This window comes from Electrona antarctica (assembly GCF_951216825.1).
Source record: "Electrona antarctica genome assembly, chromosome: 1".
NCBI classification, from domain to species: domain Eukaryota; kingdom Metazoa; phylum Chordata; class Actinopteri; order Myctophiformes; family Myctophidae; genus Electrona; species Electrona antarctica.
This window is the reverse complement of record NC_136806.1, coordinates 5611560-5625884: the sequence shown is the minus strand read 5'-3', so window position 1 is coordinate 5625884 and position 14325 is coordinate 5611560. Positions and strand designations below refer to the sequence as shown.

At 42.3% G+C, this 14325-nt stretch overlaps 1 protein-coding gene across 1 annotated transcript; it reads right to left on the bottom strand.

Annotated features, from left to right (window-relative positions):
* Positions 1-1572: 1572 nt before the first annotated feature.
* LOC306923753 (PWWP domain-containing DNA repair factor 3A-like) lies at positions 1573-14012 on the bottom strand. Its single transcript, XM_079502036.1, has 8 exons — positions 13957-14012; positions 13663-13713; positions 11235-11279; positions 11069-11133; positions 10756-10951; positions 3067-3267; positions 2495-2583; positions 1573-1910 (listed from the first exon to the last, which is right to left on the bottom strand). Exons 2-8 carry the CDS (start codon positions 13669-13671, stop codon positions 1823-1825), a joined length of 693 nt encoding a protein of 230 aa, XP_079358162.1. The 5' UTR covers positions 13672-13713; positions 13957-14012; the 3' UTR covers positions 1573-1822.
* Positions 14013-14325: the final 313 nt, after the last annotated feature.

Below are 14325 nucleotides of genomic sequence, written 5' to 3'. Positions count from 1 at the left end.
AACTGTGTAGCACTCCCTGTGAGTGACAATTGCAATACACATAAAATATGAATCAACAAATTACCTCTTGTGCAGTGACTTATTATGTAGTTAGTGTATAATGGATTGTAATGCATTTTAAGAGTGACTATAAAGCATTATAAAATGATTGCAATGTCTTACAAACAGCTATGAAAATGTAACATACTGTATGATACAAAGAAAGTGTCATTATACAATTGTTTGTGTTATATGCACTTATGAGTGTGTATAACTGTAATTATAGTGTTATATGCATTTCATGATGCATTTATACTTGGCCTTAATAACAGTAACACATGTCATGAAGAATGTTAGAATGACTTAGTAAACTATGGTTATAATGCATTAGACATGTGAGGCATAGTGCACTACTTTCTGATCCTGCATCCTTCTATGTCTACATTATATTGATGTGGACCTTTGTGCTCAATACCCAGAATTCCACAGCACCAGCTCCTTATGGGAGCTCATTTGGCACATTTCTCACTTCTACCTCCTCATGATAATCAGGACAGTGACTGAATTTACATGCAGTGCATAAATTGGTTGCAGACATTCAGAACTTGCCTTTGTCATTTTCACATGCTTGTACCTCCAAAACGCCAATGTACTTAAGGTGACAATATTCAGAAAAATGCTACAAGGTCAGTAGTTGAAATTGTGTTGTATTATATGGAAAATTGCAATACCCGAAATATACCCCACTTGGTCTGTTAGGACAGTGGTTCCCCCAAACATTTTCATGTCAAGGAGCCCCAAATTGACACCAATTAGCCCACAGACCCCCATTTGAAGAGATATGCCAGGGACCCCCATAAGAGAAGATTTTTACAGCTCTATAAGCAGTGATCCATAAGGGTCCATTTGGTTCCGAACTATAATTTAGCTGGGGACCCCCTGGAACTGCCTCAGGGATCCTGGACCCCACTTTGGAAACCACTGCTTTAGGACTTATTGGTCATTAATTGGTTAATTACACTTATTAAACCAATAAGCCTATCTCACAGAATTTCCCCGCCCCCTTAATACGCCCCCCTTTCGGGGTTAGTGGTGATAGCGTGACGTCACTCCATAGACGCTACATGTTAACAGAGGTAATTTAAGAAGTCTACAACTTTTGTTTTCTCAAGGTAAGGTTTGTTCTATCTGTTCGAGCTGATTTACCATCTTGTTTGCTTCATAATAATATTGGTCTGTCACATTTTTACATTAGAAAATGTACTTAGATTCTCCAGAGAAAAAAAACGTGTAAATGCTAATGTTAAATGACACCACTATTTACCGGAAGTGGGCGTGGAAAGCGGGCTGAGAGATAGGCCTATTGCTCTCAACAAAGTTCATTTTCATACACTAGGCCTATAGATTATACATCAATAAAGTGAATAGAAACATCTCTTATAATAGACACATGTGGTCACATATAACCCCATATAGAAAACCTCAATGCTGACAGTTTCACTGCAGGTGCTACACCAAATGTCCCACTGCACCTCACTATATACAGTATATAGAATAAATGAATCAAGTCTCAAGGGCATTTATCATATATAGAAATATTTTATTTGTCGCTTTTCTCATTGGGGGGTGGAGGGGGGGGGGGTCACATCAACATATATAATTAATTCTGTACTGGCCATATAGAGAGTGCATCTTGAGTGTACAGGGTTTGATGAGGGCCCAGGTACCGTGCCTCTATTTCAACACAATATTCTTTTATGTAGTGACATATGTATGTAGTGATTTATGTAGTGCAGTGACAACTTAAAGGAGACATCGAGAGGAAGAAATGGGGATCAACATATCATTTCCAGAGCTTTTGGCGCTTCACTGGTGGATTCCCTTCCTGTTTCAGCTGCCTCCCAATTCCCTCCATGAAGTCATCTACCTCACTGATAGGGAGAAGGAAAAAATAAATAAATGGTACAATACCTCAAAAAGAGAAACATGAATTCTGTATAGAAACAGGTTGTGCAGGCACAATAGTGAAATGGTTGAATCTTTTTTTCTTTTTGAAGATTCAACCATTTTCAATTCAAATCCAGGGGACCTTTATAAAAGACATGTGAATCCTATAGAGGGTATGCGCATGCATAAAGTGAATGACAAATAAGGAAAAGTGAACGTTTAATGTAATAATATAGTTTTTCTGTTTGGATGTATGTCAAGGCCAGAAAGTCGTTTGCCACTCTGTAGGCATTCCCGCATAACTTCCGGGTATGATGATTATGTCATGCGCATACCCTCTATACAAAACAAACCTTTATAAATGTTCCTGCGACATACTAGCGTCATGTCCAAGGGGTGTACTTGTACATCAAGCTGACTCACACTACAGAAACAGGAGATAGGCCCCTATGCTCAGCAAGGCCTACTTACTTTCTAAACATAAGATAACATGAAATATTACTTGGATTATGTAATTAAGGTAAACGTGAAGTGTCTCACTGAAAATCATGTTGTGTATTTATTGTACCTTTGATGCAAGCCTGGGCCATCAAGGAACAGACGCTCTGCGTCGTCGAGGTCAACATTGTGTACTTGTGCAAGTGCACATATAGTGGCCTGTCGGGTAGAAGAAAAAGAAAAAAACAGAAAAAAAACAGACATTAGTTTCCAATCCGTCTCCTTCCATCTCAAGCATGGTGAAGCTGTTTTTTTGCCAGATCTCAAGCTTTCAACATGTTACCCATGAACCATCTATCCACGTAGTGGCAGCGGTGGCCGAACGGATAGCGGCGCGGTCTTGATACCGGAAGGTTCCTAGTTCGAATCAGCCGTCCGACACGTTAAAATTACCACCGCTGAAGTGCCCTTGAACAAGGCATTGAACCACTACGATGAAATGTGTTCTATGAGCAGGGCCTGGCTGGAAACAAGTTCTTGAGCTTAGCCCAGATACCCTGGGTAAATATAGATTTCATTTCATTTCATTTCATTTAATTTCACCCCAGAAGGATTCATTGGTTACCGGTAACAAGGATGTCCAATTGAAACATCAAGGTTTTAGTGTATGCTCTCATGTATGGTGAGTGGAGAGGAACTCACTTCTGGATACAGCACGTTGAGGAAGAACTCAATGCGACTTGGTCCATGGTGTTGGGTAGGTGAGGTGTCGAAGAGACGGGACATGTGTTCGTACAACGTTGCAGACTGCTGTTCATCCCTAAAATAATAAGGAGCCTGGAATCTTTTGTCACCGTTGAATTTCTCTAACCACTTTGATGGCTCTTCACCAGTGAGGACAGCCTGTGCACAGAAAATGTGTTATTGCACACAAATGCATTTCAAAGCACTTTGTCCGCATTTCAAAACACTTCCTCCTACTGTCCTTGAAACTGTCAACTGGAAAATAGTGGAAATGTGTGGCAGAGTTGGGTGTAACGAGTAACGGAATATTTCGTTACTGTAATCACACTACTTTGGTCGGTAACGAGTAATATAACGACACTCCTCCTCCAAATTGATAATCACATTACAGTTACTGGTCGCTGTAGCGCTGCAGTTACTCGTTCGTTACTGTCGTGGACTCGTGTCGTATTGACAGGTAGGGTGCGTTCGAAAATACAGCACTGAGCGCATTGGCCATTGTGGCCAATACAACCAAAATACGTGAGTGCGCTCTGTGTGGACATTTTCGAACGCGCCCTAATGATGCAACGCCCCCCCCCCCCCCCCCCGCAAAGGATCACATTGGAAACATGGCAGCGCTCATAGAAGCAGCACCCGACACGCCGTTTCAAAGAAAAACAACATTTGAAGGCTGGAAATATGCACATTACTTTGACTTATTTTCGAGGAAAGACAAGAATGTGATAGTAAAATGCAGGCTTTGCCCAGGTCAGAAGCTTCTTTCTACTGCTTCGAACACGACGTCAAATCTATCGAAACATCTGAAGTCTAAACATGAGAACACAAAGTTGGTTGCAAGAGATCCGCAGAGCAGCGTTGAGTCTCAGTCGACCGACCCTGAAGGTCCGACTCCAAGCAAGCAGCGAAAGATTGATTTTGAAAAACAGAAGGGAACCTCCAAATCGGAGGTAAACAGCCTTGTTGCCTCGTACATAATAGAGGAAATGTTGCCAATTTCAACGGTTGAATCTCCGTCTTTCCGTAAAATACTGTGCAAAATACCCATATTGGGGAGCGGTCAGCCGACAACAGACAGGAAAACGTTTACAACATATTTGGACAATTGTTACAAGACCATGGAAAGTGAGCTAAAGCGGAAATTTGAGAGCGTTGAATATGTGTCAACCACCGCTGACATTTGGTCGGCCCACAATAAAAGCTTCATGGGAATGACTGCCCATTGGATTAACCCAAGCGATTTCTCTCGTCAGAAAGCAGCTATTGCCTGCAAACGAATCAAAGGACGTCACACATACGATGTTGTGACTAGTGAAATTGAACAGATTCATTCAGCGTTTGGATTGTCACACAAAGTCACTGCAACAGTCACAGACAACGGGTCGAACTTTGTCAAGGCTTTCAGAATATATGAGACTCAGCCTGCAGCAGATTCGGAGGAGGAGGGAGAGGAAGAGCAGGGTCGAGAAGATGAAGAGGTGACATTCACAGATGTTGGTGAAGTGCTGTCCTCCGACGAACAAGGACAGTTTACTCTCCCCCCCCCCCCCACGTGAGATGTGCCTCGCATACCCTTAACCTCATTTCAACAAATGATATTGAAAAATGGCTGACCTCACACGCAGAGTCCAAAGCAGTCTACAGAAGCGCCACCGCCAAGTGTTCTGCTCTATGGACTAAGGCCAGCCGTTCTACCGTGGCTTCTGAGATCGTTGACAGTCTGTGTGGAAAAAAGCTCATCGTGCCAACAGCAACTAGATGGAACTCGTTCCATGATGCAATATCTCGCATCACTGAGATTCCCATGCCAAGATTGACCACTCTCTGCACTCAACTAGGTATTAAAGCCATCGCTGAACGGGAGTATCAATTCCTCACGGAATATTGCACAGTCACAAAACCACTCACCGTAGCTTTGGACAAGTTGCAAGGTGAAGATAACTGCTACTATGGCTGTCTCCTACCAACACTGCAGTCTCTGATGTCTAAGACACTGGCAAAGCGGCCTGGGCTCTCCCGGATGACAGCAGGTCTGCCTGATGCCATAGTACAGGTATTTATAAATGATTTTATTATTGTTATTATTGAAACGTCAATCAGCCCAACATCTAGTCTAAGGTTAGTGGGACTCATTGAAATGACCACCAGTGTAGTGTGATTTATTTGATATGAAAGCCTATTGTGTGTGAGAGTGTGACTGACTGTGACTGTGTGTGAGTGATGTTGTGATCATGTGAAATAAATCAGATGCACATCCCTTCCTAACATGAAGCTTGCACTGAGTTAATGCACTTCCACCCATAAGTCCTATCGCAGTATTTTACATTTTGCCCTAAATTAAGCTGTGAATGTAAGATTTATTTAATGGAGCTGTGCTTCTGAAAATATAGTCAATTTTGTAAGGGCATGACTCCTCTCTGCCTGTTGCACCATTCACCTGTCAACTCCTTCCAGAGAGATGCATGCTTTGTAGACTACTCTATAAGATAAACTATATTTATATCTAATTTCTAAATTGTTTTATATCGCAGGCCGTCAAGACACGATTTGCCTCTGTGATGGACAGCAGAGATGCTCTCCTTGCTGCTGTCACTTTGCCAAAGTTTAAGGTGCGGTGGCTGAGAGAAGAGGACAAGAAAGACGCCCTGAGGACACTGCTGAAAGAAGAGTGTCGCGCTTCCCCCATGGATGAGCAGGAGGTTAGGCCTCAGCAGCAAACCCTCACTTCCAACAGCAGTGATGAAGAATTATTTGAGTTAGAGGATGTGGATACAGCATCCTTCGACCCAGATAAGGAGGTCATTGACTATTTGAAGTCTGGGACTGAGATTGGGAGCCTGGGCAGGTTCCCTACAATAAAGAAAATATCCTTGAAATACAACACGGCGACACCTTCTAGTGCCCCGGTGGAGAGGCTGTTTAGCCTGGGCAGCCTTGTGCTGACTCCAAGGAGGAACAGGCTGTCAGACAAACGATTTGAGAGACTCCTGCTTATGAGGTACAACCGCTGCTGTAGTGAGAATTGAGAAACCAGTCAAATAAGATGAACTGTAGTACTCTAGAAGAAGTGCAGTAGTCTATAAAGCCATGGTTTGGTAAGGGAACAACATGTTTTGTTTCCCATTTCAAGTCTGTCAACATCATCCAGTGATGTTAGGAAGGCCATTCTCTTATTTTATGAATGGATATATATATAGTTTTATTTTGAGGCAAACTACTGCTTTAACTTGTTCAACAACCTACCTCTCCTCTGAGTGTGTTACTTGGGAAGTAAAATAAGCAGTGTTTGCACTAAAGTTGTTGGGAAGTCCAGTTTGTTCTTTTCTTTTTTTCTGGATATATTATTGTTTATTATATGAATCAGTTGATTTTTGCACTGAAGTTGTTGGGTTATTGATTGATTGATATGTAGCCTATTAACAGTTTGCAGAATTACAGTACATTTCAAGCACAAACTCAATACAAAGACTGTTAACTGTGAGTGGACGACCCAATTAAGCATTACACATGTTTACAATAGGGTCCACCTTGTTCAATTAATCAAAACATTGGGTAGGCAGTCTGTTTTTTTCTTTTCTTTTTTCCTGGATATATTATTATATGAACCAGTCTGTTACTTTAGCAGTTCATATTTGCACTAGACTGTTATTATTTGCACTATTATTTTATTTGAATATATTTTGGGAAAGTTAATATTTGCCTACCTATGGTGCAGTGGTTTTCAACCCTTTTCATATCAAGGCACATTATGTATTGTGCATTTGAGCCATCCCATCCCATGGACCACCATTTGATGAGATTTGGCCTCACAGACCCAAAACTAAATAGGATAAGATTTGGTCCACAATTCCATTCTGTATTGATGTTCATCGTTTGTATCATTAGGTGAGACAACAGGCAAAATAACAATTATTCTACATTCTCTAATTTGGTTTCATTTTACACTATCAAGAGTTAAATATATATGAGTTAAATATCTAGTAAGCGTCCATTTGGTTACTTACCATTACCAACTCCATCATTTTGCTGGGGACCACCTGGAACACCCTCAAGGCTAACTGGTGTTGTAGTGGTCCACAGAGTACCACTGGTTGAAAACCACTGCTGTCAGTGTCACTGTGTTACATAACACGTACATGTAGTAGGTGCTACTTGAGCCCCCTCTTGTGGTTTGATTGAATACTTTATTAGAAGGTTGCATAGAAAAGGTTTTACAAGGTCAAGAAGAGAACTACTGCACTAGACCGTTTTTGTTTTATTCCTTCACAACCTGGCATTAAAGAGCATAAAGAAAGATCTTGTGTATGTCCTCCTTATTAGGATTATAACTGTGCTGTTTACTTTCTATGTAGTTTACCTTTAAGCCTTGCATGTGTAATGGAGACCAATGTTCCTTTGCCTAATTAGTAACTCTCCTCACCTGGTAGCCTCACCAGGGTATTTCATAGGTGATTAGTTTGGTCAGAGTCAGTTCAGTTCAAGCCAGCACACTGTCAAGAGCTCACTCACTGGCAGTGAGTCACTGCATGTTGAGTTAACCCTTTCTCTCAGGCCTTGGACAGGATAAGTCTTTTTACAAATTTAAGTTATCACCAGTAAAGAACCTAAACCAAGTCACTGCTTTTTGGAGCTTTATTGGGAACTTTGTTAGCTGTCTGCCAAGCCATACAGACTGTACACCAAACGTATAGTAAGGGCAGAACAGTAAAAAGACTTTAAGCACAGCGGGCTTCACAGAAAGACATGGCTCAACACTGCAGTTTATTCTCTTCATCATGTCACATTGAAAAGATGATGAAGAGCTCAAAACCAATCAGTACTGCTGCAGTAAAAGCACGTGCTAAAGCACAAGCTGCACTTGTCAAACTAGCCTATGCACACAAGGAAGCAGCAATGTTAAAACAACAAGCTGATCTACAAGCTAATCTGCTGTTGCTAAAATCAGAGGAAGCTGCAGAAATTGCATCAGCTGAAGCAGACGCACTACAATGTGTTCTAGAAGAAATCGAGGGAACCCACAGGAGCCAAATCAAAACTAAGTTGCCGTCACTCAGCTCAGCTCAACGCACAAGTGAGTACGTGAAACAACAGTCTGAAATGCTTCAGCAGCAACAGTATGAATCGCTGCAGCAGTATAAAGCAGTGGAGCAGCAACATTATAAAACGCTGGAGCAGCAACAGCATGAAGCGCAGCAGCGACAACAACATGAAGCGCAGCAGCGACAACATGAAGCGCAGCAGCGGCAACATGAAGCGCAGCAGCGACAACAACATGAAGCACAGCAGCGACAACAGTATGAAGCGCAGCAGCAGGACCAAGTGCTTCAGCGTCGCCAGGACGAAGTGCTTCAGCAGCAGTGTCGCCAGGACGAAGTGCTTCAGCAGCAACAGGACGAAGTGCTTCAGCGTCGCCAGGACGAAGTGCTTCAGCGTCGCCAGGACGAAGTGCTTCAGCGTCGCCAGGAAGAAATGCTTCAGCAGCAGCGTCGCCAGGACGAAGTGCTTCAGCAGCAGCGTCGCCAGGACGAAGTGCTTCAGCAGCAGCGTCTCCAGGACGAAGTGCTTCAGCAGCAGCGTGTCCAGGACGAAGTGCTTCAGCGTCTCCAGGACGAAGTGCTTCAGCAGCAGCGTCGCCAGGACGAAGTGCTTCAGCAGCAGCGTCGCCAGGACGAAGTGCTTCAGCGTCTCCAGGACGAAGTGCTTCAGCAGCAGCGTCACCAGGACGAAGTGCTTCAGCGTCTCCAGGACGAAGTGCTTCTGCAGCAGGGTCTCCAGGACGAAGTGCTTCAGCAGCAGTTTCGCCAGGACGAAGTGCTTCAGCGTCACCAGGACGAAGTGCTTCAGCGTCACCAGGACGAAGTGCTTCAGCGTCACCAGGACGAAGTGCTTCAGCGTCACCAGGACGAAGTGCTTCAGCAGCAGCAGGACGAAGTGCTTCAGCAGCAGCAGGACGAAGTGCTTCAGCAGCAGCAGGACGAAGTGCTTCAGCGTCGCCAGGACGAAGTGCTTCAGCAGCAGCAGGACGAAGTGCTTCAGCGTCGCCAGGACGAAGTGCTTCAGCAGCAGCGTCGCCAGGACGAAGTGCTTCAGCAGCAGCAGGACGAAGTGCTTCAGCAGCAGCAGGACGAAGTGCTTCAGCGTCGCCAGGACGAAGTGCTTCAGCAGCAGCAGCAGGACGAAGTGCTTCAGCGTCGCCAGGACGAAGTGCTTCAGCAGCGACAGGATGAAGAGCAGCAGCAGCAGTCTGAAGCAGGCTATTGTAAATATTCACACCATGTTGCAAAACATCCCATACTTCACTCTTCATCAGTGCACCAGCTAACAATGGACAACGATGGAGAAGCTACGGTCAAACAAGGAAGGGAAGAAAGATTCTTAACGGAGCGCTTATCAACTGAGGAAGATCAGTGCGGGGAGCATGAGGAAGTCTTCAACCCACCACTAAGCAATTGCCCTACCACCATTCATGTTAATAAGAAGTTCAACTGCTCTAGTCCTAGTAGAGTCCAGGTCCTCTCTGATAGCTTCTGGAAGCAGGAATACCTGGAGACTCTACAGCCTAGGAGGAAATGGCAGGCTGAAAAGCCCAATCTGCAAGTTGGAGATGTCATGCTGTTGGGGGACTCTCGGGTGACGGGGGGTGGGTGGCCTACAGGACTCTTCGTCAAGGCTGATCCTGGTCACGACAAAAAGTGAGGAAAGTCAGCGTGAAGGTCATCCGACAAGTGTTTCAGAAATTGTTCTTCAAAAAGAGACTGTATAGTGGTATAACCAATTATACCATGCGGGGAGTGTGCTGTTTACTTTCTATGTAGTTTACCTTTAAGCCTTGCATGTGTAATGGAGACCAATGTTCCTTTGCCTAATTAGTAACTCTCCTCACCTGGTAGCCTCACCAGGGTATTTCATAGGTGATTAGTTTGGTCAGAGTCAGTTCAGTTCAAGCCAGCACACTGTCAAGAGCTCACTCACTGGCAGTGAGTCACTGCATGTTGAGTTAACCCTTTCTCTCAGGCCTTGGACAGGATAAGTCTGTAAGTTTGTGTTAATTGTTAAACTTTATGGCTCTTAAAGCATATCTTAGCTCTTAAAACAATATGCTTGTAAGTTGGTTTGATCATTTCTAAAAGGTTTTGTAATTTGATTCATTGAATGCAATTGAATGTTCTTTTTGTAAGCTTGTGTGATGCATAAAAAGGACTAATGTTTTGGGTTATGATTGTACTGTATTTGACACAAATGTCTGTGTTTTCTGTTTTTCTGTATTGCAGTTTTACAAATTTAAGTTATCACCAGTAAAGAACCTAAACCAAGTCACTGCTTTTTGGAGCTTTATTGGGAACTTTGTTAGCTGTCTGCCAAGCCATACAGACTGTACACCAAACGTATAGTAAGGGCAGAACAATAACGATTTGTTAAGTGGCAATAACAATTTGTTAAGTGGCAAATTATTTGACTGCATCTCAGGCGATTTTATGGAGTAACGCAAAAGTAATGTAACGAGTAGTGTAACTAAGTTACTTTCTCCAGGGAGTAATCAAGTAAAGTAAGGCATTACCTTTTTCAAAAGTAATGTGTAATATGTAGTGTATTACTTTTTTGAGTAACGGACCCCAACTACTGTGGCTAGTGCATTTTCCAACCTACTTTGAGGCGTTGATCCGTCCTTCCTGCCGTAATGACATCTACGATCTCATCTGCCGACCTCTTCCTCTTCTGTGCTTCAAGGACATGTTGGGGGATGTCTCTGCTCAGTCCTCTTTTGACGCGGTAGATGGGCTTCAGGTTTCCAGCAAGGAGTTTGCCTGCCTGGTCAGTCCAGTGGGCAAATCTCTTGCCTTCCCTTTTCAATTAAGGAGATGTTAGAAGTTAGTTATCAGGCAACACCAAGCAATACAGTAATGTTTTGCAGCTGGCAACTATCCCTTTATCAAAGTCAAATCAGTTATGGACATCATACCCCTCCGTTTCGAAGCGCTCCATAAGACGGCTACACCACCACCTTCTAATGCGAGGCATGTCCTCCTAAAACATTAAAGGCACAGGTATAAGCTTTGGGATATTTTACTAAAGAGAAAGCCATGCCACATTTGATACACATTCTGTTCATACAGATGTTACCTCACCTCCTTGAAGTTGAATGGGACATCCGTTGCAAGACAATGTGTGTACTGAAACAGGAGACGATAAAGAAAATAGCATTAATTCAAAACCTGGTGGGAGCATACTGTGGATATCGCCAACACCAAGTTTTACAATTTTACATTAAAAATGAAAACCATTTCCCTTTCTGACTCATTGTTTAAAGTGTGGCATAGAAATGGTATTCACTCCTTCAAAGATCTTTATATTGATGGGTTATTTCTGACCTTTGAACAAATACGACGCAAATTTAATTTACCCCAATCACATTTTTTTAGATTTCTACAGATACGACATTTTTTAACACAGCACACTGCTTCATTTCCAAACATACCTACCAACTCATCAATGGAATCTATATTTCTACCTGACCCATTGGTCAAAGGAGGTGTTTCTATTATTTATAATTCTCTCTCATGTTTAGATAGTAATGCCTCCTTGGATTATTTAAAAACTGCTTGGGAAAATGATTTAGGAATATCTATCACTGACGAGCAATGGTCTACATCTCAAAAATTAGTGCACTCTTCTTCAGTATGCGCCAGGCATGGTCTTCTACAATTTAAAATATTACACAGGTTACATTTGTCAAAGGAAAAACTCAACAGAATGTATCCAAATGTGAATCCAGCCTGCGACAGATGTGGCCAGTCGCCGGCCACTCTAGCTCATATGTTCTGGCACTGCACTAAACTAACATCATATTGGCAAAGTATATTTAAATCACTGTCAGACATTGTTGGAAAACCTTTTGACCCGGATTCACTGACAGCAGTTCTAGGAGTTAAAAGCCCCGGGGTCAAATTGTCTACTTTCCAATATAACATGGTAAAATATGTGACTCTACTGGCTCGCAGACTGATACTGTTGAACTGGAAGCAAGCACAGGTTCCGACTCACACTACACTTATGAAAGATGTTATGCACTATTTGCAATTGGAAAAGATAAAGTTTGAATTGAGAGGGAGTGAAGATAGATTTTACCAGACATGGCAACCCTTCATTGACTATTTCAATAAGTGCACGCTAACCCCTCCTACACAATAGATAACAAAATCAAAAATTGGAAAGGAAAAAAAAAAAAAGAAAAGGAACTGAGTGTTTTTTCTTATTTTATTTTCTCATTTAAAAAGAAAAATGTCGTGTTGGGAAAGTTTGAGAGCAAGAGTGTCTGTCCTGTTGTCTTTATTTTGTTTGTCTGTTCACATTTGTCACTGTTTAACTGTTTTTTCTTGTTTATCACATTTATGTACCTTTTTTATTATGTATTGTATGTCACTTAATTACTCATTATCTGTCAATGATATTCTGAAGTTATGTCATAATACAAAATGCCTAATAAAAACAGTATTTAAAAAAAAAAAAAAAATGAAAACCATATGAGCAACCTGCTCATTGTCAGATCTAGGTATGCAACCCTAGACCTAATTAAGAGCCAGTGGCTCGAATGGTTGTTAAAAAAAGAAAAAAACTAAAATAAATTAGTAAACTACAGGCATGCCGCGGTTTACCGAATTTCGGTAATACCGCGACAGGAACAGCCACGGTGTTGATACCGTGAGATTTCCGAGTTTACGGTATTTTAATACAGCGTTGGTGGGCGGCGCATGCTGCGCGCATGCAGTGCAACTCCACTCCCAGACTAAGGCAAAACGTTTATTTTCACCACACAGCTGCAGTAGATTGAAAAGTTGCTTCCTACCTTTGAGTTAGTGTTGCTGAAAGACACCCAGATCCAATTGTATATTCCATATTTCCACATGTACTAAACTAAAAGTGTGAACTGTCAAGTGTCAACAACACAGAGGCGCGCAGTTGCGAGCATGCGCATATTGCATTACAGCGTGCAGGGTACAAAACGGCCATTAGGGGGAACCATAGTACAGTGAAATACAGTGGGGAATAACTATTGATTCATTGATTGAATACTTTATTGGCAGAAATGTAATCAGTATAGGGTACAGTCAATGTCCAAAGGGATCACTGAAAAAAGTCCTTGCAGTCTTGTTTCCATTCGGTCCTGGGTAACCAATTCATAATCATGACAAGTCACATGACAAATAACAAAATTCAAATGATCATAAAAAGGGAAAAATAAATAAATAAGATATGTAGGCCTACAGGTTGGGGAACAAAGAAGGGCTTATAAGGAGGTGGGGGTAGTCACTAGACATAGGTGGGGGGGGGGGGGGGGGGGCAATCTTTTTTTATTATTTTTTTTTTTAATATAAATACCGTGGAATACCGAGGTATAGGTTTTCAATACCGGCACCGTACCGTACTGTAAAATCTCATACCGTGGCATGCCCAGGGGAGCTATCACCAATGTTGCGAGTCTCCCTGAATCTTATGAAGAGTCTTTTCTGACTCATCACCAGGAAGGGTAGCACACGCTACCTTAAGACATCTTACCATGAGCATAAAAACCCCACAATCATTCCCGAACCACTGGCAGGGCAAGTCCTAAAAAAAAGAATATAAACATTTTAAATTACTTTTACAACTTTGCTGTTAATGTAAATTCCTCCTATAGCTCTGAAAAAAAATGACGTGCATGTCTACTGTACACCATGTCTACTGTACACCATGTCTACTGTACACCATGTTGGCACAGCTTTAAATACCATTGAAAAATAAAACACTGATAGACAGTTTACTGTAAGCCTATATACTGTATACACATTTTGTAAGTAAATTATGAGTCACCGTAAAATCATGTCCGGTCTTCTCAGTCCATGCACCAGGGCATATTTGCTGTGCAATCCGCCTAATAGTAAACATATACAAAAATAAATAAATATATACACACTGTATATATCTTTTTTTAAACCATCCTGCTGCAGCTTAACACCCATGTGAAAATGGACCATATCTCGATCCAAACACCCATTACCCAGGCAGGGCCAGTACCTGGGCTCTTGCAACAGATATACAAAAGTGTCGATTAGAATTTGGATAACTGGATGTGATGTTATAGTCACATTGAAAGGTGAGAACATGGGGGGGGGGGGGGGGGGGAACTCTGTTGCAAGTGCTCGCAGAGTACTTGCAAAAACCTTTTCACCCGAGTGCAAA

What these genes read in the sequence shown, in the direction of transcription:
- LOC306923753 (XM_079502036.1), bottom strand. An exon ending in TCAACGTGCTGTATCCAGAA is followed by an intron (nt 2,584 to 3,066) that starts GTGAGTTCCTCT and finishes TCTACCCGACAG; the next exon opens with GCCACTATATGTGCACTTGC. An exon ending in GGCCCAGGCTTGCATCAAAG is followed by an intron (nt 1,911 to 2,494) that starts GTACAATAAATA and finishes TCTCCCTATCAG; the next exon opens with TGAGGTAGATGACTTCATGG.